Below are 22,194 nucleotides of genomic sequence, written 5' to 3'. Positions count from 1 at the left end.
AAGCAGTTTTGAACCCAAAACAATTCTGTATGAGTTGAAGTGTCTGACCACCACCACACTTGGCTTATTTTTAGGTGTTTTCTGCTTATAGTTTGTACAAGCCCCTAAAACCTCAGGGCCGCCCTGATGCTAACCTTGAGCAACATACAATTTAATATCTGACCATAAAGCAAATATGCACTGTCCCCTAAGTTAAAATTCACTACCAATCTGGAATTTATCAGGAACTGAGAAAACCTCCAAATTTATTGACTGAATAATATGAAAATTACAACCCAAGGGTCATGTCCGACAGTAAAATGCTAAGCCCTTCTATTGGGCCTGTTGGAAAGAACATACGAATCTCTCGTAGCCTCATTCAAAAATTGTTCAAGGAGGCACTGTGTATATACAAAGACTTTGGTAAAGAAAGATGTATATCAATGTAGTATAGAAGAATAACCAAATTTTCTTTTATCATTCTTGCCTGCTTTGAACCATCTATAAAGAGCCCCATCTATTGGTCAATAACAGACAGACCACCTGGATCTGTATATCAAACTGCTTGTTTCCTGACCACGCACGCGTTAGGTGTTTAACCTATACACAGCTAAACGACCCTATCGAGGCTCCAAAAGCGAAATTGATATTTCATTGGTTGAAGACGATTGGTTACCTGCTTCGTGTGATTCCATTTTTGTAAAGAAACCAGGTTGTTTGGGGTGAGCCAATGCAATCTCACTTCCCAACATTATAACCACAGATGCCATGTTTGGCCTGTCCTCAGGATGATGTTGCACACATAGGAGACTAACGTGGATGCAACGTAACGCTTCTGATAGCATACATGAGCTTGCTAAACATGTATCCATCAGTTCTAAAGGCCGGCCTTCGTTCCATAATTTCCATGCCTGAAACATGTCAAAAAACTCCGTCAATTGTTATCCATTGGTCTCTATGTATGAAGCTTAGTCTTGCTACTTACATGTCCAACAAGGTTTTGGCTGTGGTTTGGATGGTAGAATCCCTTGTTTTTTATTCCACTTATGACCTCCAAGACCAAAATACCAAAGCTAAAGACATCTGATTTGACAGAAAATAGCCCATCAAGAGCATATTCCGGTGCCATGTAACCGCTGTAAAACACAGAAACATCATAGAGCAGTGAGAACATAATAATCCACCGATGAGAATGAAAAGTAGATCGTGGCAATAATTTCAAGAGAAACGTACTATGTTCCAACCACTCTGTTTGTATTTCCGCCAGTCTGATCACCTCCAACTAATATTCTAGCCAAACCAAAGTCTGAAATTTTCGGATTCATTTCATTATCAAGTAAAACATTACTTGCTTTCAGATCTCTATGAATAATTCTTAGCCTGGAATCTTGATGCAGATAGAGGAGACCCCGAGCAATTCCACAAATAATGTCGAAACGTTTAGGCCAATCTAACAGCAATTCTCCTGTTTGATCTGGCAAGTTCAATCGAAATCCAACTTCAGTTCTGTATACAAACCTATATATGAAATTATTTTAAAGCAACCATATTTTATAAGGTACAATGTTTCAAACCGAAAAGAAAGGAATCCAGGCTTTTGTTGGGCAGGTATTCATAAATCAGCATCTTCTCCTCTCCTTGAACACAACATCCAAGAAGCTTTACGAGATTTCGGTGCTGAAGCTTGGCAATCATTATAACTTCATTCATGAACTCATTAAATCCTTGGCCAGAACTTCTCGAAAGCCTCTTCACAGCAATTTCTTGTCCATCTACTAGCGTCCCCTGAAAATTTACAGTATTTCAACATAACGAAACACAGGATGAAGTGATTGTTTGTTAATTTGGCCTGTATTATGAAGCAGATTACAACTTTACCTTGTAAACAGATCCAAAACCACCTTCTCCGAGCTTGTTATCGCTTGAAAAGTTATCTGTAGCTGTAGCTATTGTGGTCACGTCAAAGAGAGGAAGCTCCAGGTCCTCCTTTGGTTCCGCTTCATTGTTCTGATTTGTTTCTCTTACTTCTGTTTTCTCATGTATTCGAATGGACTTCATGTTAGCTATGTAAGATTAAGCAAATTAAAATTTGTATACGCAGATGGAATATGTACTAGGTTAACCATATCTCTTAACCAAATTATATTCGATAAAATCCTAAATGCATTTCTCTCAAATACTCATCCATCTCATCCAAATAAAATAAAAAAACATCCGGGACGAGAATATTTAGCCATAGCCTTCAAGTAAGAGTAAGCCAACTAAAACCTATATATGCAGATGGAACATGTGCTAGTTTAAGCATATCTCTTCTAACCAAATTAAGCACAATAGAACTTCAAATCCTTTCTCTCAAATATCTATTCAAATACAATCAAAGAACATCCACGGATAATGTGCAAAGATGGCTCATTCCACTTCATCTACCTTTTAATTTTGTCCTCCTTCGGTGAATGTAATATCCAGCTAACAGAAGACCAGAAATTATTGCTGCTACGGTAATTGCAACTATCATTGCTGTCTTCAATCGATGATCATTGTCTTCTTCATGATTGTAGACAAAATAAAATTGCAACGAAAAAAGAGAACGGGGAAAAATTAAGGTGAATTAGTTAATTTTGATAGAAGCAGAATGGACTTTGTTTCAGAGCAAATTTCCATACCTAACTCAGAAGCTGACATTCGAATATATAGCTCCTGCCCACCAACCAGAAACTGCCTGATATCTATTAGGTCACCGAACCAGATGACACAACCAGTGCCTCCTCCTCTGATATCCGAGCTTGTATAAGCCATACATGAACAGTTGTTCAAGCATTTGATTCTGCATTCCTGGAGATTTATAGTTTTGTTCACCCAAGAATGTGTAGTATCTGGTAATTTCAATCCAGAAAATTTAACAAACCCATCTTTATCTCTTCCCTGGCAGCTCAGTGGTTTCTTCCGCACACATCCTAAAGACCAGTCGGTTAAATTCCATTTTTCTTGGGACATAGGCTTGAATCCTTTCAGGCATTGGCAGACTGGATTCTCACCTATGATACATTTTCCATTGGCTCCACAGAAGCCATAATGATCACACAAGTCCCTAGGTACCGATGAATAGGCCCTCCAAGTTTGATCCGCTTCAATCCATGTAGATCGATCACGCGACCTGGTGGTTTGGTTCAAAACTATTCTTGAGATTACAGACTTATCTTCAAGGTTGTACATGTAGTACACTTCATCTTCATTATACACAAATTTGAAACTATAAAGTGGATTAGGCTTTAATTCTGGTGAACCACTGAATCTCAGGCCGTTCCATGGGCCAGTACGATAGAATTTTGCAGTGCCTATACGCACATATGCCTCAGGATATGTATTAAGTTGCATTTGGATCCCGTAAGTGAAATCTCCCGGACAAGGGTCTTCTGCATTTTTCCATGCTGATAAACTCCGTTTTAGACCAGTCCTCAAGTCCCATCCCATCTTCATTCCTGGTAACAACGTATCAGAAGGATAATCGAAGCTTTGCCACAAATAGGTTCCTGCGACGACATCTCTTAGGACTAAATTACCAGAATCCAAAAGCTCTACCCTTGCACTTTGGACATTTTTAACTGAGCTTGTCCACCAAACGACGCTCTTGTTCTGACCCAACAGCACAAGATTACCTGTGCCGTTTATCACCAACATGCCTGAAGAATCATTGATGGGTTTGCATCGGTTTGCAACCCAAACAACAGTTCTAACTGGAATGTTCTTGTACCAAATCCCCAAGTAACGGTTCGTGGAACTACCTGAATTGAAGAAACCAAGCTCAAAGCTTCCATCTTTCGAAACCAAGGTCGTGCCATCAGGAACAGACTGGGAGGGACTAATGCTGTTAACTGCAAAGCAAATTGTGGATAACATGAAGAGCAAATTAGAACCGATCACCAACGAAAATAAAAGATGAACCATTGAACTTTTGGTCTTGATCTCCCTTCTTACTGGGTTTGATCCAAGTTAAGGATAGAACTAAAAAAGACCCCAGCGATTGTTAATTCAGAAGATCGGATATGTATGTCGTGAAGGATTGGTTATTGACCGGTAACCACGTATAAGCAAAACTTGGACACGTGTGGGTATAAGCAGGAGTGACTGCTGAAAGTCTTGTTCTTTCCGTAAAGCAGTCAAGAATATGCATTTTCTCATTCAAGCATCCAACAGTGGTGGAAAATGAATGGTTTTCAAGCAAAAAAAATAAAAACAAAACTGAGAGTCTTTTATTACCTGCTGCCTCGACCCATCGCGTAACCGTATTTAGCTCGGGCCATTGTGCTCATATTCACTACAGTCTTCACCAACGTTATTTTATTACACAAATTTTAAAATTGAAACTCATTTAATAATAATTATTATAATGATGAACATGTTAATTAATATTTTAATAATAATTCAATTATCAATAAGTATTTACAAATTTTAATTTAAAAAATTAATCTGACTAACATTACTCTAGCAAGATATTTCCGTACAATCGATTCATACCTTAGTAGGTCAAAAGAGTGCATCAATGATCGGGCCCCATCAATGAATGAAAGACCAACTCCTTGGAGACCTTTCAAGTTCGTACAGTTCAAGTTCGTACAGGCTGGGTCTTTCTCTTGGTCGTTGTTTTCTGCCATGTGAATATGGCAGCCTGTCAACGTCACTATCAGTCGTAGCGGTGGAGGTTGAAAATTAACAGAGGAGCAGGGGAGTAAGATTGTTCTCCATCTTCATTTATATTTGAATGGTCACATTTAAGTGACATTAACATTTCATAATATTTGTTGTAGAAAGTAAAAATAAAATGAAATATGTGAGGGGATGAGAGAAAATGAAAGAGAAATAGGAAGGAAGAAAATCTTATTTCGAAGTTTAGAGTTCATGAGAAACTAAAAGGTCTAAAACAAGTTTTGGGTTTTTTTTTCGTAGATGACATAGCAGATATAAGAAAGGAAGCTCGAACGTTATTCCTTGGCTACAAAACAACTAGCAAACCCCTAGAATTCTCTAGGAAGAAAGAAAGAATAAACTCCAATTTGACTAATAATAGGAATAAGATTACAAACCTAAGGCCTATTTATAATGTTCTTATCCTAGAAACCCTAGCAAAACCAAATAAGAAAGGAATTAAACAAATAATAAAATATTAAAATGATCTTAAAATATTAAAATCCCGTTTTTGGTAATTAAAAGGTAGAATTAGGCCAAATTTTGACTCCGGCCAATTGTGAATCAACAAATATACATTTTCAGAATATGATAGCAGTAAATAAACTTTTAACACACGAATTACCAATTCTTCAATTACTTTTCTTGATTGCTCGCCGCTTCATTCTTTTACTTTCATTGCATGTGAAATAACCTTATTTCTATCCAACATCATCAGATTTTGAGGTCTGTCTTCAATGCTACGTAACACTCAAGTACAAATGTTTTAGCTATTAGATTTGATTTCTACAACTACTACATCTTTTATTTTCAACCTCATATATTCATATTCCGTATTACTCAATGTTACATACCATGGTAGCAATATGTTCACAACAATGTATTTTCCATGATAGTGATGCTAGAGTGGAAGTGACATTGTTGTTTTAATTTTTTTTTTTTTTAAATAATGCTAAGAAGATTAAATTTTTACACCAAATTTTGTAAACCAAATGATGTAGTTGTTGATAATTGATTATTATGTAAATGTTGATTACCGTGCTTATTTCCTATTAATGACATATTACTTAATTTGCAAATTTAATTTAAAATTTTAATCTATCTAGCACTACTCTTAAAAAATATGTTACATGTCAATGAACAAAATTTAATTTACCTAGCAGTACCTTTAAAAAATATGTTACATGTCAATGAAGAAAAATTGCAGATTTTTTAGACGAATTTAAAATTTCGAAAGAGGATTGAAAGCAGAAAATTGGGTATTGGGTACTCGAGTGATGGTTGGTAGTCGCACGCCAGCAAAGAGGATGATACAGCAGGGCTGCAGAGTTGGCTTTTCTTCTTCTGGCAGCGACAACGAAACTGATCTCACTCTGATTTGTTACCTCTCTTTGCGTTTTTATTGTTGGTTTATTTTGTTATTGAAGTTTTGTGTAGAATAAACAAGGAAATGACTTGGCTGCTGAAAGATTCAACAACACCTTCTGTTGCCAACCAATCACGGCTGGACACGTGTCCAAGTTGTGATTAAAAAATTTACAACTTGGACACGTGTCCAGCCATGATTGGTTGGCAGCAAAAGGTGCTACTGAATATTCAGCAGTCAAGTCTTGTTCAATAAACAATGTGGTCCCGATTTTGTTTGGTAAAAAGTGAAAAGGATCCTCATCGGATCCTTTTTTTGTGATCGTGGTCGTTCATTGTACATCATACGGTCGGTTTTCGTTACATACTATTTATATTTAATTTTAAATTTTAAAATTTGAAATAATTTCTGACCGCACGATGTATGATGAACGGTCATGATCACGGGATTTCCAGGAAAAGAATCCGACAATGATCCTTTTCCGGTAAAAGGGATTCTCACACATCATTTGTCTATTTTATTTATGTCTAACATGGATGTGCACATGTAGAAAAAGACTAACAAGGGTGCCTGCGCGTTGCTGCGAGATTGAAAATTGTATAACACATGTAGTGTGACAGCCCGTTTCGGACTTTTCGTACCGTAAGGGTGAAATGACGTTTTTGCCCCTAATATGGTTTTTTTCGTTGTGTGGTTGTTTTTGAGTTTTGATTGGTGGAGTTTGGACCACACACACACACCCCCACACTCACCCTCATCCCTATCCCTGTCCCGAGCTCTCTCTCTCTCTCTCTCCCATTCCTATTTTCTTGTATGGACAACACCATAACCCTTGGAAAACTTCACAGATCGAGGAAACAAATTACACAGTTGTGCTCGTGAGGTCCTCAGGAGTTCAACCATACCCATTTCAAGTAAGGATACCTTCGTTTTCACGTCTCGGGATCCCCCGATTTGGTCATTGTTCATGCACACGTTAATTCTCGTGTTTTTGGGAATTTCAAGCTTGTAGGAAGCTTGGTGAGGTCCTTAGGAGGCTCGGGGTGGTTCGTTTGAAGGTTTTGGACGTCAAGATCGTGAGTTGTAGGTTTGGCCGGAGTTGGTGCTGTTTTCCCGGCTAGATTCCGTTGGTTTTGTTGCTTGAAAGTGGTATGGATTTGTTCTTCTTGTTGTAAGCTTCATTTTGGTACCAATTTTGTGAAATTTGATTGACAAACGAAGAAGATACGAAGTTTTGAATTTTTCCCGGTTTTCCGACGCTGGCGACGGCGCCAGAGTTTGACCGGAGAAGACGACGGAATATTCCTAATGGCGTTAACGGCATCAGTTAGATTTAACGGAATATTCCTGACGGCGTTAACTGACGCCGTCAGTGTGCCAGACACGTGCCTGCGCATGGGCAGCGCGTGTGGCTGTGCCTTGGTCGGCGCGTGCGGCGTTGGAAAATTATTTTAAAAATTTGGGGATGTTCTTGAGGTTGAGTAGATCACGTTGGTGTATTCATACACCCCATTTGAGCTTTGTATGAGAAGTTATTTCGTGATGTTGGTTATGTGCTTTAAAATTAACGTATTTATAGTTGTTTCGCATATAGGTGAGACCTATCCTGAGGACGAGCGCGGTCACTCGAGGCAAGGGGGTTACGACCCTTCTACATACCAGTGAGTGGGCTTTTGGTTTTCCATAAATACCTATATACTTATGTTTTTCCCAGAAAGTGAAATGAAATGTTTATATGTTTATATGCCACTATATGGTTTGCCCAGTCATTTATGCATTATTGTTGCATATTTATATATGTGTTGGTGTTGCAGACGCACATGTAAGTGCCAGGTAAGTTATGGTTTATGCTTATGTTCAGTAGTGATTTGAGATGCATAGAGAGCTCATAATATGCACCCCCGATGTTAGTGCTCCCGCCCAGAGTTGGACACAGTCCTTCACGTGATGTTCACCTCCCGCACCACACGCTCATCTTGGATCCAAGTTAGGTGCACAGTCCTGTCGTACAGACCACTTTAGGTGGTTCCGACTCGTAGGTGGCCCACGATTATTTGCCCAGTCTTCACGTGATCGTAGCACTTAAGCGTACTTATTATACACCCAGTCCTGTCGTACATACCACTTTAGGTGGTTTCGACTCGTGTGCAGGTATAGTTAGTGAGATGGAGATTTGAGCTCTAGATTCAGCCGTACAGGTCATGTTAGGTGACTTCGGCTGACAGATTACATGGCATTGATTTGACATTACCTGAGCACTTGCATTCTATTTAGAGACATTTGACATGGCATTTTTCTGAGCATGACTTATATATATATATATATATATATATGTATATTCTATTTTCTGGGAAGTATACAGGTTTTACGGCGATGGGTTAGAACTTTGTTTATGAAATGGTTTTTGAAAAGCTTTATTTTTGCCCACTCACGCTTTCTGTTTTGCGCCCCTCTAGGTTCTAGTTGTCTAGCACTTTTGGTGGCTCCCCAGAGGATTTTCCCGGCATATCTGACAGATTATCACCAGTGTAGGACCACCTTTGGGTGTTTTTATTTAGTGTTGTTTCTCCCGGACTGTACTAGGTCTTCCATGCTCTGAACTTTGTTTTCACACTTACGCTTGCACATGTATGTTCTTACTTTGTGTATAGCTAGCTTTTATTTATTCGTACTTTTATTATTTATTAGCTTTCGCACTGTGCACATGGTTACGTCACTTCTACGTGACGGCTAGCATGCTCTGATCTCGGTCGGGGTGTGTCATGTAGAAGTTCTAAATTTTTTTTATATATATGTATATACATTTGACAATACTATTCACATGCATGTGCAAATTTATTTACAACTCTATCAACAATAAGGAACAAAATAGGTGTCCATGGGCAAAATGAAGTTTATGGTTACAAATTGTCAAATTCCATACATGTCAAACTTCATTTAGGAAGCTGGAACCGTAAAGAATAAAGTGATAAACACTCAAAGACAATTCACAATATGAAACTGTTGCTTCACTAAATAAGCAGTACCAACAAAATTATGCTTGTTTTGCTGCAAAAGAACAAAGTAGAAAAAGGGAAACAAATATTTATTTCTTTTTTTATATTCTGTGGAAAAAACTTGGAACAAGAAGCAATAGTGAAAAGATCATATTTATTTCAAATTTTTAGGCAGAGAAAAATAGTACATAAACCAACAATGAAGGCACATTCTGAGAAAGAATTGATGAAAACACATAGTACACATACTTGCTTAAACCTTTCCTCCTTTTGCTCAGCCTGTCTTTGGAGTAGATTAGACTTGGGCATAAATTCAAATTCAGTCAAGGATGAAACCCAAAAGTAAATTGTAGTTTCTTATTAAGACTAACAAAATTGTTTCTTAAAATAACAATATGTATATAAGCAGGATTGTGCTTAATTTTCTCTAAGTAAAGAAATGGTTTGCACAATTTAGAACTTGATATAACAAAAGCATAACAAAAAAAATTTCCAGAACTTGAAGTGTCTTTTGAAATCTCGGTCCTACTTCGAAAATCTACAAAGGGAAAAATTGTAAACCCAAATTAAAGCTTCTTCTCTCACTCAAAAGAAAAATGGAAACTTTATATGAAAAGAAAATTGAAATTCTGAATAATCAAAAGTGGATAAAAACTCTAAATAGATTATCTTAACGCGTAGGAGTTCCTTGTTAGAATTTGAAAACAATTGAAACTTCATTTTAAACACACACTTAATCAATTGATTTATATTTAAATGGAAAAAAAAGTAGTGGTCAGTTTTATCTATCTTTTGTTTAGCGTTGCCCCATTTTTAATTTGTATTAAAAGCTTGAATTTTTACTTTCCTTCCATTCCCCTGTGTTGTTGTGCATAACAATATAGTAGCTCTCGTTTACCTACAACAAATTGAAAACCATTTGGGGTAAATAACTAAGCCTTTGGTTATTAGATTCTTGGTAGCAAGGCAAAGTTACACACAACAAAACTATTAAAACTTTAAAACCCACTTCCCAAATTAGGTTATTTGACTGGCTAATGATCATATTGGATACAAATTATCATCCTGAACACTGCAATGCTTGATTTTTTTTTTTTCTTCAGGACATTCTAATTATCATTATTTATTCCCAATACAATTCTGTCAAATACCAGATAGCAACACCATTTAAAAGTCATATTGGGTGTCCACACCCACACTTATACTTTACAAATAAATTTGAACTTTGAATCACATGGGCTTAAAAAATATTTGCAAATAAATTCGAAAAAAGATGAATAAATTAAAGAAAAATCATATCTACTAGCAATTTAGACTCACCCAAAGTTGCTATCGAGCTGTGCCGAAGACAACTCTGCATAATTGACAAAGTCTAGAACAACCTGAAAATTTAAAGAGGTCAAATTTAAAGCCAAATAAGCAATCATTTACTGAAAATCTTTCACAAAAAAAGTGCTAGTTTCACAAATAAATGAAACCCAGATTAAATTTATTGATAAAAACTAAGAACTTCAAAGCTTAAGAAAAAACCCATGAATCCAACCATAAAAAAGATGCAAACTTTCACACAAACAAAATATCAAACATGGTTCATTGTTTCTTTTTGCATTTTAAATCACACAATGTTGCCCAATATTTTATCCTCTGAACATTTCATATACTCATGCATTAGATAAAAAATGATATCTATGTTAAAATTATATGGACTGCTTTATCATGGTTTAAGAAAGCAACCACAAATCATAGTATCTACATGTTCCTCAAATTATCTAAAACACTAAAACAAAACACTCGCTTCCCACTACATGTTTAAGATACGTGAACCCACTCTTCACCATTCACCAATACCCTTGGTGCTATAAATCCAAAAAAAAAAAAAAAATTCAATAAATAAAATGGCTACTAACCAAAGCATCCTTTGAACACGGAGTTATTATTGGCACTCCAAAAATCTCATTCTACACTCCAAACTTGCTATATTTGAAAAGAAAAATACACTTGTGAGGAGTGTAGAATGAGATTTTTGGAGTATCAATAACACTTCCCATTAAGAAATTCAAATAAAATCAAACACCCAGAAAAGAAAAAACACACACACACACACACACAAAAGATCTACTTGAATTGTCAAGGAAATCAATATACTAATAAATATAAAGGTATGTTTGAATTGTTAATCAAATAAAAAAAAAACTTTTTAGCTAAAATGATTAATGAGATTTGCATAATACATCACTTTGGTTTCTGAAATTGCAAATCAATAGAAATAGTCCCTGTGATTGTCCACTATCCATTATTTTGGTCCTTCCGTTAAAAGCTCCGTTAAGTGTCTCAGACCTCTTGACTGAAAGTTTGGGCAATTTTCAAAACTTCGTAACTCAATCATTTCTTAGCCAAATTCAACCTATAATATATCAAAATGAATATAAGAAGTGTAGAATAAGATTATACCTATTTGAAAGTCCAATGGTTGCCAACTTCTTTAATACTCAATGAAATTGCCGGAATAAAGGTAAACCTTAAACGTTCATAACTTCTTCAATACTCAATGAAATCGAGTGATTCAAAAAAGAAAATCATACTTCTTGATGAGACGAAAAGAATGGGCTTAATTTCAGCTTCCATGAAACTATTGGTTATGTTAATCCAATTTTTCCATTGCTCTATTTTCATAAACTCGATGGCCGAGAAAGCCAATGGGGGTGGTGGAGCAGAAGCCGAGCAGCAACCGGTGGTGAGGCCATATCCTTTCCACGAAATCGAGTTCAAATGGTAGCGTCATTGAGAGGAAATCAGACTTTTTCGAACCCCAGATGAAATTGATACCTCGAAGCCCAAATACTATCTTCTCGATATGTTCCCTTATCCCAGGTAAACTCTATCCTTTTTTATTTATTTATTTTAAATCGCAAATGCAAGTGATTGATTACGTAGAAAATATATGAAGACCCAATTTTATTAAAAAAGTGATTGTTTGAGCAATTGGTTTAACTGAGAAACTTAAACTTTATTAATTCATATGCCTTAAGGAAATTCCAGGGCGAGGGTTCTATGTGTTGTTCGGGTGGACGAGGATGCTTTCTGAAAATTCCAGCACGAGGTTTCTATGTGCTGTTCCCGCGGATGGGTGGGCGATGCAAAGGTACGATTTAATTTTGATGATGGAGGTCGTTTCTTTTTTTATGTTTAACTCATTTGTGTTTGACTGGATTTTGATAATTTGATGGTCTGTCTTTTGGTTCAATGTGTATGCTTCGCCTCCATGACTTAGGTTTGGGGAATTTTTGTCTTTTAAATTACTCTTCTGATCTGCACTAATTGGTAGAGAAGAATATAGCTCTTCGAGGCTTCAATCACCATCTAAATTTTCTGAAGGTCCATTTTTGAATTGGTGAGTACTTCAATCGCCATCCTCATTTTCTTCTTTCTTTGCAGAATTACGAACAATGATGGGGCCTCTAGAGAGTAACTGCAGGCTCTGCAAAAGTTTGAATCACTTTGTTGGTGATTCCATTAGGTGCACACACTCTTATTCCAACAAACACTGCCAAGGACAAAAGAAACAGAAAAATCTGCCCCTTCAGTAATGCTAAAAAAAAAAAAAAAAAAAAAAAAAGACAAGGTAGACCATTTGACTGAAAGTTCAAATTTTTTTTAACCTATTTGGCTATTTGTGAAATTTTTACTTTCTGGAGTTTGTTCCATGTTTATGAGTGTTAACCGAAAAGGTTTTTGCAGCCATGATGATGGCATATGACATGTAATGTACTTTGTTGGTCAGATGAGAAAGGTTTCATTTGATGCCAACATTATAGTTCCTCTACCCTAACATCTTTCTAAATGTTATTGATCCTGAAGTTCTAGAAGCCACTTTTAATTACATCCCCTTAACCATTGTTCGCTTTCTTTGTTTGATGATTTTTTTTTGTCCTGATATCCATTAACTACCTCATGTAAAGGGAGCCATGGAAGGACGGAAGGAAAGTTCACGTCAGCTGCAGGACAGGCTGGCTCCCGATGATAACAGACTGGCACCTGGTATATCTACGGAAATGGATCACAAGCGAGCATGTGATGGTAGTGATGAAGACCCCGATGTGCCTCCTGGTTTTGGTTGATGAGTTTCCATGCATTTCAGTTTTCACGGTTACTAATTAACCATCAAATTTCAGAGACAACGCACTCCAGGATCAATCTGTGGTAACCACTTAATGAATTTTATGTTGACTTGTTACAATGGGAAAGTTCTCTATAATTCTTTGATAGAATGCGCTATGTTGACATATGTTGCATGTGAGAATTTGGCCTTGGGTATTTAGTGTATTCAAAATTATTAGCTTCATTAAAACTCTGTATGCCGCGCGTAGCGCACCTTTATGTAAAAGAAATCTTTCGCATGCATAAAGCGCGTGCAGAAAGGCTAGTATGTATAATATGTGCAAAAATAACTTTTCTTAGGTAAAATATATACTTTAAGTTTAAATGAGTATCAAGATTCAATACAGTACAAGCGGTCTGGTTGAATTCGATTTGGGCTATTAACTGCGCCAAACCTGAATATCAGATATGTTGTCGAACTCGATTTTAACAATTAAAGGGTAAGCAGGTAGCTTAGTTACAAAAGTTATTAAGATTATTTTTCTTTGTACTACTTGAGGTCTTATATTTGATTCCAATTCCATTGTTGTATTGAAGAATAAGAATAAAAATAAAAATAAAAGACTTAGTTTCTTATGTTTCCATAAAAATAGAGAAAATAATTTGACAAGATTAGCTATTTATCAATGGTCGCATGTGAGACACCTATAATTTGGTAAAATAAGCACGGGCCACAAATTCTAACCAATCAACAACCAGATTATCTTCTCAATAAATATTGTCGCAAATATAAAACTCCAATGATTCAGCTTTTGTATAAGTGGTGAAGAACCAGTGCGGAATCGGTTCCAATCCAAAACCCAATCCCTTATATCAGGGGTTTACTTATGCATGGAATCAAAGACAATCATTTAAATTAGGGGTCCCTTCTGATTCATAAGAGGAACAACAAGGCTGCATTTGATGAAGTGCAACAGAAGCTCGCTGCTTAATTGGAGAAGACTGACTCAACTGAGGCCTACTGAGATATTATAGCCAAATGGTCCTTATCTTGCCTCAATGCTTGAACCAAGTAAAGACGGCTATTTACTTTTCAATCATGGATAGTCGATCCTCATCGAGGATCCAAAACCGTAATGGATAATTCGTTGCCTGAACAAGGACCTCCTTCATGTGATTCTCTTTCCATAAAGAAACCGGGATGTTTGGGTGGTGCCAATGCAATCTCAGTTCCCAACATTATAACCACAGACGCCATGCCTGGTCTATCCTCAGGATGATGTTGCACGCACAAGAGACTAACGTGTATGCAACGTAACACTTCTGATAGCACGCATGAGCTTCCTAAACATGTATCCATAAGTTCTGAATGCCTGCCTTCATTCCATAATCTCCATGCCTGAAACATTCCAAAATTTCTTCATCAATTATAGGCGTAGCTACTATGGAAGAAGAAGAAATATTACACTTGATACTTGCATGTCCAATAAGATTAGGGCTGGTTGGATGGTAGAATTCCTTATTTTTTCTTCCACTAATGAGCTCCAGTACCAAAACACCGAAGCTAAAGACATCAGACCTCACAGAAAATAGCCCATCTATAACATATTCAGGTGCCATGTAACCACTGTACAAAGTACAAACATTATAGATCACAAAACAAACCATTCATGACAAAAGTGGATCAATAGAAGGTACTAAAACACAGACTTACTATGTTCCAACTACTCTGTCTGTATTTCCACCAGTTTGATCTCCTCCAGTCAATGTTCTAGCCAAGCCAAAATCTGAAATTTTCGGGTTCATTTCATTGTCAAGTAAAACATTACTTGCTTTCAGATCTCTATGAATAATCCTCAGCCTCGAATCTTGGTGAAGATAGAGGAGACCGCGAGCAATTCCGCAAATAATGTTGAAACGTTTAGGCCAATCTAACAGAAGTTCTCCACTCGGTTGATCTGGCACAGGTAAATCCGAATGCAAAACTGCTTAGAACCGATACACAAAATTATTTTAGAGCTATTAACAAATTAGTTCTGCAAAACTTTATAAGGTTCCAAGGGTCCAAACCGAAAATGAAGGAGTCCAAGCTTCCGTTGGGCAAGTATTCATAGATCAGCATTTTCTCCTCTCCTTCAACGCAACAACCAAGAAGCTTTACCAGATTTCGGTGCTGAAGTTTCGCAATTACTATAACTTCATTCATGAACTCGTTCAATCCTTGGCCTGAACTTCTTGATAGCCTCTTCACAGCAATTTCTTGTCCATCTGCTAGTGTCCCCTGGAAATTCACTCTATCTCAAATACTGCTAACTTGAAAAGCTTCGGAATGTATTACTTTGCTTGACAATAAATGCTATGAGGGTAATATAGCAACTAAGTTTGATGTTGCTAAAGCTTTTGACACTCTTTATTGGGCTTTCCTAACTTGAGTGCTTCGGGCTTCTGATTTTCATTCTTCTTTTGTTCAGTAGATTGGTTCTATTTTTCATTCAGCACACTTACCAATTCTCTTTAATGGCTCTCTGGTGGACTTTTTCAGTTGCAGTCGTGGTGTTCGACAAGGTGATCCACTTTCGCTTCTTTTTTTTTTTTTGTTGCAGTCATGGAAAAGGTGTTGTTCTTCATTAAATGAGGGTGGTCTTGGCATTCGGAATTTCACTTCTTTGAATCAGGCTTTTCTTCTGGAAAAGTTTTGGGACATCTTGGTCACCTCTTTCTTCACTTTTTCGTGGTTGTTTTTTCAATAATCATGGTTTGCCCTCCTCCTTGTACAAGACTCTTCTATGTGGCCTGGTCTTCGTCCTCTTTTTTTGAATTACAACAGAAGTCATGTTGGATTATTTGTTCATGTCAAAAAAATTCTTTTTTGCATGCCAATTTGTTGGATAAATCCTTAATTGAAGTTTTAAATATTCCAAAGGCTTTGGGAAAAACTTTGCATGCACGGGTCTCCAATTTTATTGTGGATGAGAATTAGATTTGTTCTGCCTCTCTCCATGATAGTTTACATACTATTTGGATCAAATTTGGTCCATTGTTTGCCTAAGACTGCTGAAATTGATGAGACTTTGGTTTGGGCTAATTATTTTGATGGTCATCTCACGCTTTCTCTTGCCTAAGATATTAAATAGAGCAAGCGACCTTCGGTGGTTTGGGACCGTTAGGTTTGGAATTCTTAGTTTCATCCTTGAAATTCTCTTTTTCTATGGAAATTTGTTACAGATTTTTTATTATAGGATAGAGGCTTTTCTCTTCCATCCATGTCTTCCCTTTTTGGATGTAATCCTTCTTATTTGTTATTTATATAAGGCTTGTTTTACTAACAACTCATATATTATTGAATACACCCCCTCCCCACATTTACTTTTTCAATTAAAATTTATCTTAATACACCCTACATACTTACTCGTAATACCCTCATCCCACACTCTCAACATACACCCCATATTTTTTACACCCCACATTTTCTACATACACCTCATACTCTTCACATCTTAGGTGCAAATACATATTTTATGTTTTTAATTTTTTTTTTAATTTTTTAACCCCACACACTCTTCACATCTTCGGATTTTTGTGATTACATATGGCTAGAGTTTATGTGACAACCCGTTCCAAATTTTACGTTTTTATTTTATTTTAAAAACGTGAATTTACGAAATTGCCCTAGAGGTAAGGACTTTGACTTCTGTTGACCATCGTCTAGAGAGACGTATGACTTATTCTTTTAACATATTCTCGTAATACTCGTGGATGTGAACGCATAAGCGAAAGCCGTTTGCGAGTCCGGATTATAACGGTATAGTTACGGACGTTCGAAATTGGTTAAGGCAAGTTTTAGTTTTATGAATTAGTTAGTTAAATTAATGTTAATTGGGTTGTCATGAATAATTATCCTTGAAAATAAGTAGTTTGGGAGTAGGGCGTTATTGATTGTACACTTCACACTATATTGTTTATAATTGAAAATGCTATGACATGGTTGAGTGGTAGATTGCATCATGATATATCCATATGTATATTACTTGCATATAATTATTGGGAATGCTTTCAAGTGCAAAGATGAACTCAGGACACCCAGGTAAGTTCAGGTGAGTTTATGGTACTAGTTGAATCGATTGCGTTATAGCATGACTACAGTTATGAGTTAGGCAACTTCGATACGGTCGTACTGGTTGCCATGAGTTGCACATGTTATATTGAGATGCATTGAGAGCTCATAAACTTGCACCTCGGTGTTAGTGCTCCCGCCCGTGGCCAGGTTACAGTCCTTCACGTGATGTTCACCTCCCGCACCTTACGCTCACCTTGGATCCAAGGTAGGTGCACAGTCCTGTCGTACAGACCACCTTAGGTGGTTCCGACTCGTAGGTGACCCTCGATTATTCGCACAGCCTTCACGTGATCGTAGCACTAGAGCGTTTATATGTATTACACCCAGGCCTGTCGTACATACCACTTTAGGTGGTTCCTACTCGTGTGCAGGTATACTTATTGAGCTATTTGCTAGCCAGGATTGATGAGATATGGATAAGTCGTACATGTCACTATAGGTGACTCCGACTTATATGCTAGCAAGGATTGACGAGATATGGATAAGTCGTACAGGTCACTATAGGTGACTCCGACTTATATGCTAGCCAGGATTGACGAGATATGAATAAGTCGTACAGGTCACTATAGGTGACTCCGACTTATATGCTAGCCATGATTGATGAGATACGGATAAGTTGTACATGTCATTTTAGCTGACTCTGACTGATATATCACTTTGTATTGATTTAGTTCATTTGGCCTACTTATTAATGTATGGTGGATGTGATGGCAAACCGTGGTTTTGGTCATTTCCGAGTATGGTTTGGATATATGTATATATGTTGTACTGTCTTATGGAAAACGATACGGGTTTTACATTTAGGGGCATTACTTTTTGAGAGGTAGAAACTTTGGGAAGCTTAGTTTTATTGCTTACTCACACCTTCTGTTTGGTGCCCTCCAGGTTTTAGCTGCTGAGTTTGTATCGACAAGAATCTATGGCGAATCTTAGTATTGATGGATATTTTTGAGGGTATGATTCTTACCCACATTACTGCACCTTACTTATGCTCTGACATCGCGTGTGAAATGGGTTCGCTCCCACTCGTAGCGCACTCTGGTACTTAGACACTTTTAGATTCAAATTTATTCACTTTTTATGCACTATCACATTTTATGGCTTCGTCACCTTCCAGGTGTCAGCCAGCACAGCTCGATTCAGGGTCCAAGTGGACTTTCTGGGTCGGGGTGTGTCAGTTTATTAGTGTGTGATTGTCATCATCAACCATACTTTTTTAGGAATATCATTCATAACGCAGATATAGGCATGCTGATAGGAATATCATTCCTAACGCAGCTATAGGCATGCCGATGTCGTTGAACTCACTAAAACAATAATAAATATGAAGTCATACCTCATGTGAAGCTTCTGAAATGTAGATTTCATGTTATATTTGTCAAAAATAATTTTTTTTTAACTAATGTGTCTCTAGTTCATTGGTTAGGGTTTTGTTCTATCTTTTATCTTGAGAGTGAGAGTAGTTTAGAGAGTTATGAAGATAAATAATCTTGAAATATACACGTTAAAAGTGATTTGGGTGCATTTAGAATTCCTTTTTTTTTTGTTTTTTGTTTTTTAAACCTTTTAAAATCAAAATTGTCATTGCATATTCAGGTATACAAATCATTTAATATTAAATTTGAATATGGGGTGTAATAAAAAAAACCTTTATATAAAAATTTACTTTGAAAAAACAAAATACCTTGTAAACAGGTCCAAAGCCGCCTTCCCCAATCTTGTTATTGCTTGAGAAGTTATCTGTTGCACTAACTAATGCAGTCAGTTCAAAGAGCGGGAGCTCAAGTTCCCCATTTCGTGCCCCTTCATTGTCCTGATCTCTTTGTCTTATTTCTGTTTTCTCGCATGTAGTTGAAATGGTGGTTAGCTATAGCCTTTAGAAAGAATAAAGCAAACCAAAGCTTCTATATACATATACCATATATCTTTAAACAAATTTAAACTCGATATTGGAAAGATGGTGAGGGTAAGTTAATTTACCTTCTAATTTTTTCCTGCTTCGACGAATGTAACACCCAACTAACAGCAATCCAGAAAACACTACTACTACCACAGCTGCAACTATCACTGCTGTCTTCACTTTTCCATCATTTTTTTCTTCAGCAATAAAAAGAAGGGTCAGTTCTTTTACTTTGATAGAAGCAAAAGGGAGTTATAACGTAAAAAGTACTTAACAAGCAACTCATGAATCATAATACAAAATACATACCTAACTCTGAAGCTGGCATTCGAATAAATATTTCCTGCCCACCAGCCGAAACCTGTGCGATATCTATTAGATCGCCAAACCAAATGGTGCAACCAGTGCGTCCTCCAGTATCCGAGCTTCTATAAGCCGTACAGGAACAGTTTTTCAAGCATTTGGCGCTGCATTCCTTGAGATTTATGGTTTTGTCCACCCAAGAATGTGTAGTGTCTGGCAGTTTCAAACCAACGAATTTGACAAACCCATCTTTGTCTCTTCCCTGGCAGCTTAAAGGTTCATTGCGCAAGCATCCTAGAGACCAGTCCGTCAAATTCCATTTTTCTTGAGACTTAGGCTTGAATCCTTTTAGACACTGGCAGACTGGACTCTGACCAATGATACAGTTCGAATTCGCTCCGCAGAAGCTATAGCGATCACACAAATCTCTAGGTCTTGATGAATGTACCGTCCAATCTTGACTTTCTTTCTTCCAATGAAAGCGAGCGCACGAACTGGTAGTTTGGTTCAAAACTATTCTTGAGGTAATAGACCTAATGGTTGGGTTGTACATGTAGTACACTTCACTATTGTTGTAGACAAAGTTGAAACTATAACGCGTACTATGTTTTTCTGATGAACCACAGAATGTAAGGCCATTCAATGGGATGGCACGATAGATTTTTGAAGTGCTGTTCCGAACGAATGCTTGAGGGTATGCTTGAAGATCCATTTCAATCCCATAAGTGAAGGTACCAGGACATGGGTCTTCTGCATTTTTCCATGCTGATATACGTCGATTTAGACCTGTCCTCAAGTCCCATCCCAACTTCATTCCTGGTAACAATGTATCAGAGGGATAGTCAAAGCTTTGCCACAAATAGGTTCCGGAATTTCCATCTTTCCCATCTGTTTGTACCAAATTTCCAGAATCTAACAGCTGTACCCTTGCACTTTCGGCGTGTCTAACTGAGCCGGCTGACCAAAAAACAGTCTTATTTTGACCCAACACCACAAGATAGCCTGTGTTGTTTATCATCAACACGCCAGACAAGTCACTGATTGGGTTGCATCTGTTTGCCACCCAAACAACTGTTTGAACGGGGATGTTCTTGTAGTTGTACCAAATTCCCAAATAGCGATTCTTGGAGCTACCTGGACTGAAGAAACCAAGCTCAAAGCTTCCATCTTTTGAAACCAAGGTCGTTCCGTCAAGTATAGACTGCGAAGGACCAATGCTGTCAACTGCAAGGGAAATTTTGGATATGTACAGCAGAAAGAGCAAATTAGTACTGACGAAAAGCAAAAAACCAAAACCCCTCATTGAATTCTTTTTATTCTCCAGTTCCCTTCATCATGGTAATGGTATCATTCAAGCTAAATATATAATAAAAAAGAAAAGATCCTTGCGGTTCGATCATTGTCCATCCCAATTCAGACGGCAAATAATTGTGCAAAATTCCGAAGAATGGTTAACCTCGGACAAGTCAAAAGTAGATTTTTTTTCTTGCCTCCTGCTTTATCTATAACTTAGTGGATACGTCCGTTCGTGACATGAGTCCGTGAATGCTGAGGCCCTACAAGCCTGGAATTGAAGACAAAGCGTGTTTTGGAGTAAACGAGAGGAATCCTCTTGGTTCCTTCCTCTCAAAAGTTTGTTGTCTATATAAATGCCAGTCCAGTCATTATCAGTTCTGATTACACGGAAACCAACCCAAGAGTTTGCATCACAACTTCCCAAGCTAAAAGACACGTTACTTGGTTTTTTTATTTTATTTTATTTTTTTTGAACTCACATTGATGAAAAAAAAAAATATTGCATGAACTTATAAGGATGAAAAAAGTAAATTAAAATTTCTTCAGTGTTACTTATTTTTATTCTTTATTTTCTATTTTTAATTTAATTTTAAGGATGAAAATTGAGTGGTAAATCCAGCTGTACAAAACTTTGAATACATGAAAAATATTGAGTGGAGGTTGTGGAGCTAAAAATAATCACAAGGTGACAAGTGAATTTTTGGATAGAAGAGGATAAAAATAATCTTGAGGCATACCGGGATTCCTACACGCGAGCAGCAGCAGCGGGCAATCATCCCTCAACCAAGTCAAAAGTGTTCAAAATAGGTAACAAATTCAAAACAATTTCATCCACCCTCATCCTATATTCTCCACAAGGTAATTATTCCATAACCACCAAAACATTTCTTTTAAATTATGTTAATTAGTCAATTAATTGATTTATTACCTAATTAATCTATTAATGGCTAATCAACTACAAATTACACCCAAAAAATACCACAAATGGCCGGTCCCTATTCTCCTAATAGGGCCGGCCATATCCCTAGAAATAGCTCTCCATTCTCTCCAAAACTACGTCCAAGTCTCTTGCAAAACTCTACAAAATTCTCCAAACACTTTTCTCTCAAAATTCTAACTTTGGCAACAGAGGTTCTTCGGCCAAAGCCCCCAACCACCCCCCCCCCCCCCCATTTATCGTGGGCGCGTGAGGCTTTTTGGCCTTGACCAAAGGTGTGATTTGTTTTGTAGGTGCAATTTTGTCCAAGAAGGAGAAGGCGGAAATTTGCATCCACAAATTGGTGCTTTCATTGAGAGTTGAGTCCCACACTTGTAGAAGACTTTCGCATCCAAGGTTTTCTATTTTTTTGTCCATTTGTAGATTTCTTGTATGTTATTATTATTAGAATTTTTTATTTGCAAAAATTCTTTGATAAAACATAAAAGAGAAGTACACTGGTTAGAAATTTAGAAAATT

At 37.1% G+C, this 22,194-nt stretch overlaps 2 protein-coding genes and 1 long non-coding RNA gene across 11 annotated transcripts; 1 reads left to right on the top strand and 2 right to left on the bottom strand.

Annotated features, from left to right (window-relative positions):
• Positions 1-228: 228 nt before the first annotated feature.
• LOC103946546 (G-type lectin S-receptor-like serine/threonine-protein kinase At4g27290) lies at positions 229-4,133 on the bottom strand. 5 transcript variants are annotated; one of them, XM_009357265.3, is made up of 7 exons: positions 2,643-4,133; positions 2,407-2,520; positions 1,858-2,042; positions 1,554-1,764; positions 1,213-1,453; positions 965-1,115; positions 229-890 (listed from the first exon to the last, which is right to left on the bottom strand). In XM_009357265.3, exons 1-7 carry the CDS (start codon positions 3,922-3,924, stop codon positions 600-602), a joined length of 2,475 nt encoding a protein of 824 aa, XP_009355540.2. In that variant the 5' UTR covers positions 3,925-4,133; the 3' UTR covers positions 229-599. The 5 variants fall into 5 exon arrangements, with proteins under 5 accessions (XP_009355540.2, XP_009355538.2, XP_048420075.1 ...); XM_009357263.3 differs by having other exon boundaries at positions 2,407-2,523; positions 2,643-4,132; XM_048564118.1 differs by having other exon boundaries at positions 1,858-2,006; positions 2,643-4,132.
• A 5,259-nt stretch (positions 4,134-9,392) lies between these two features.
• On the top strand, positions 9,393-13,773 carry LOC125468423. Of its 3 annotated transcripts, none has more exons than XR_007250798.1 (4): positions 9,393-11,895; positions 12,054-12,166; positions 12,460-12,646; positions 12,984-13,636. It is a non-coding gene; the product is annotated as an uncharacterized LOC125468423 (long non-coding RNA). The 3 variants fall into 3 exon arrangements; XR_007250797.1 differs by having other exon boundaries at positions 12,064-12,166; positions 12,984-13,635; XR_007250796.1 differs by lacking the exon at positions 9,393-11,895 and having other exon boundaries at positions 11,907-12,166; positions 12,984-13,773.
• Positions 13,774-13,912: 139 nt separating this feature from the next.
• On the bottom strand, positions 13,913-20,974 carry LOC103946654 (G-type lectin S-receptor-like serine/threonine-protein kinase At4g27290). Of its 3 annotated transcripts, none has more exons than XM_009357411.3 (7): positions 19,449-20,962; positions 19,220-19,336; positions 18,924-19,072; positions 15,193-15,403; positions 14,837-15,107; positions 14,602-14,749; positions 13,913-14,521 (listed from the first exon to the last, which is right to left on the bottom strand). In XM_009357411.3, the coding sequence occupies exons 1-7, from the start codon at positions 20,743-20,745 to the stop codon at positions 14,237-14,239; spliced, it is 2,478 nt and encodes an 825-aa protein (XP_009355686.2). In that variant the 5' UTR covers positions 20,746-20,962; the 3' UTR covers positions 13,913-14,236. The 3 variants fall into 3 exon arrangements, with proteins under 3 accessions (XP_009355686.2, XP_018502824.2, XP_048420074.1); XM_018647308.2 differs by having other exon boundaries at positions 14,837-15,080; positions 19,449-20,955; XM_048564117.1 differs by lacking the exon at positions 14,602-14,749 and having other exon boundaries at positions 14,403-14,521; positions 19,449-20,974.
• Between the last annotated feature and the right edge of the window lie 1,220 nt (positions 20,975-22,194).

Source organism: the organism of the source record quoted next, unplaced genomic scaffold (assembly GCF_019419815.1).
Source record: "Pyrus x bretschneideri cultivar Hongxiangsu unplaced genomic scaffold, Pyrus_bretschneideri_v1 Contig38, whole genome shotgun sequence".
NCBI lineage: Eukaryota > Viridiplantae > Streptophyta > Magnoliopsida > Rosales > Rosaceae > Pyrus > Pyrus x bretschneideri.
This window is presented reverse-complemented; position numbering and strand designations above follow the sequence as displayed.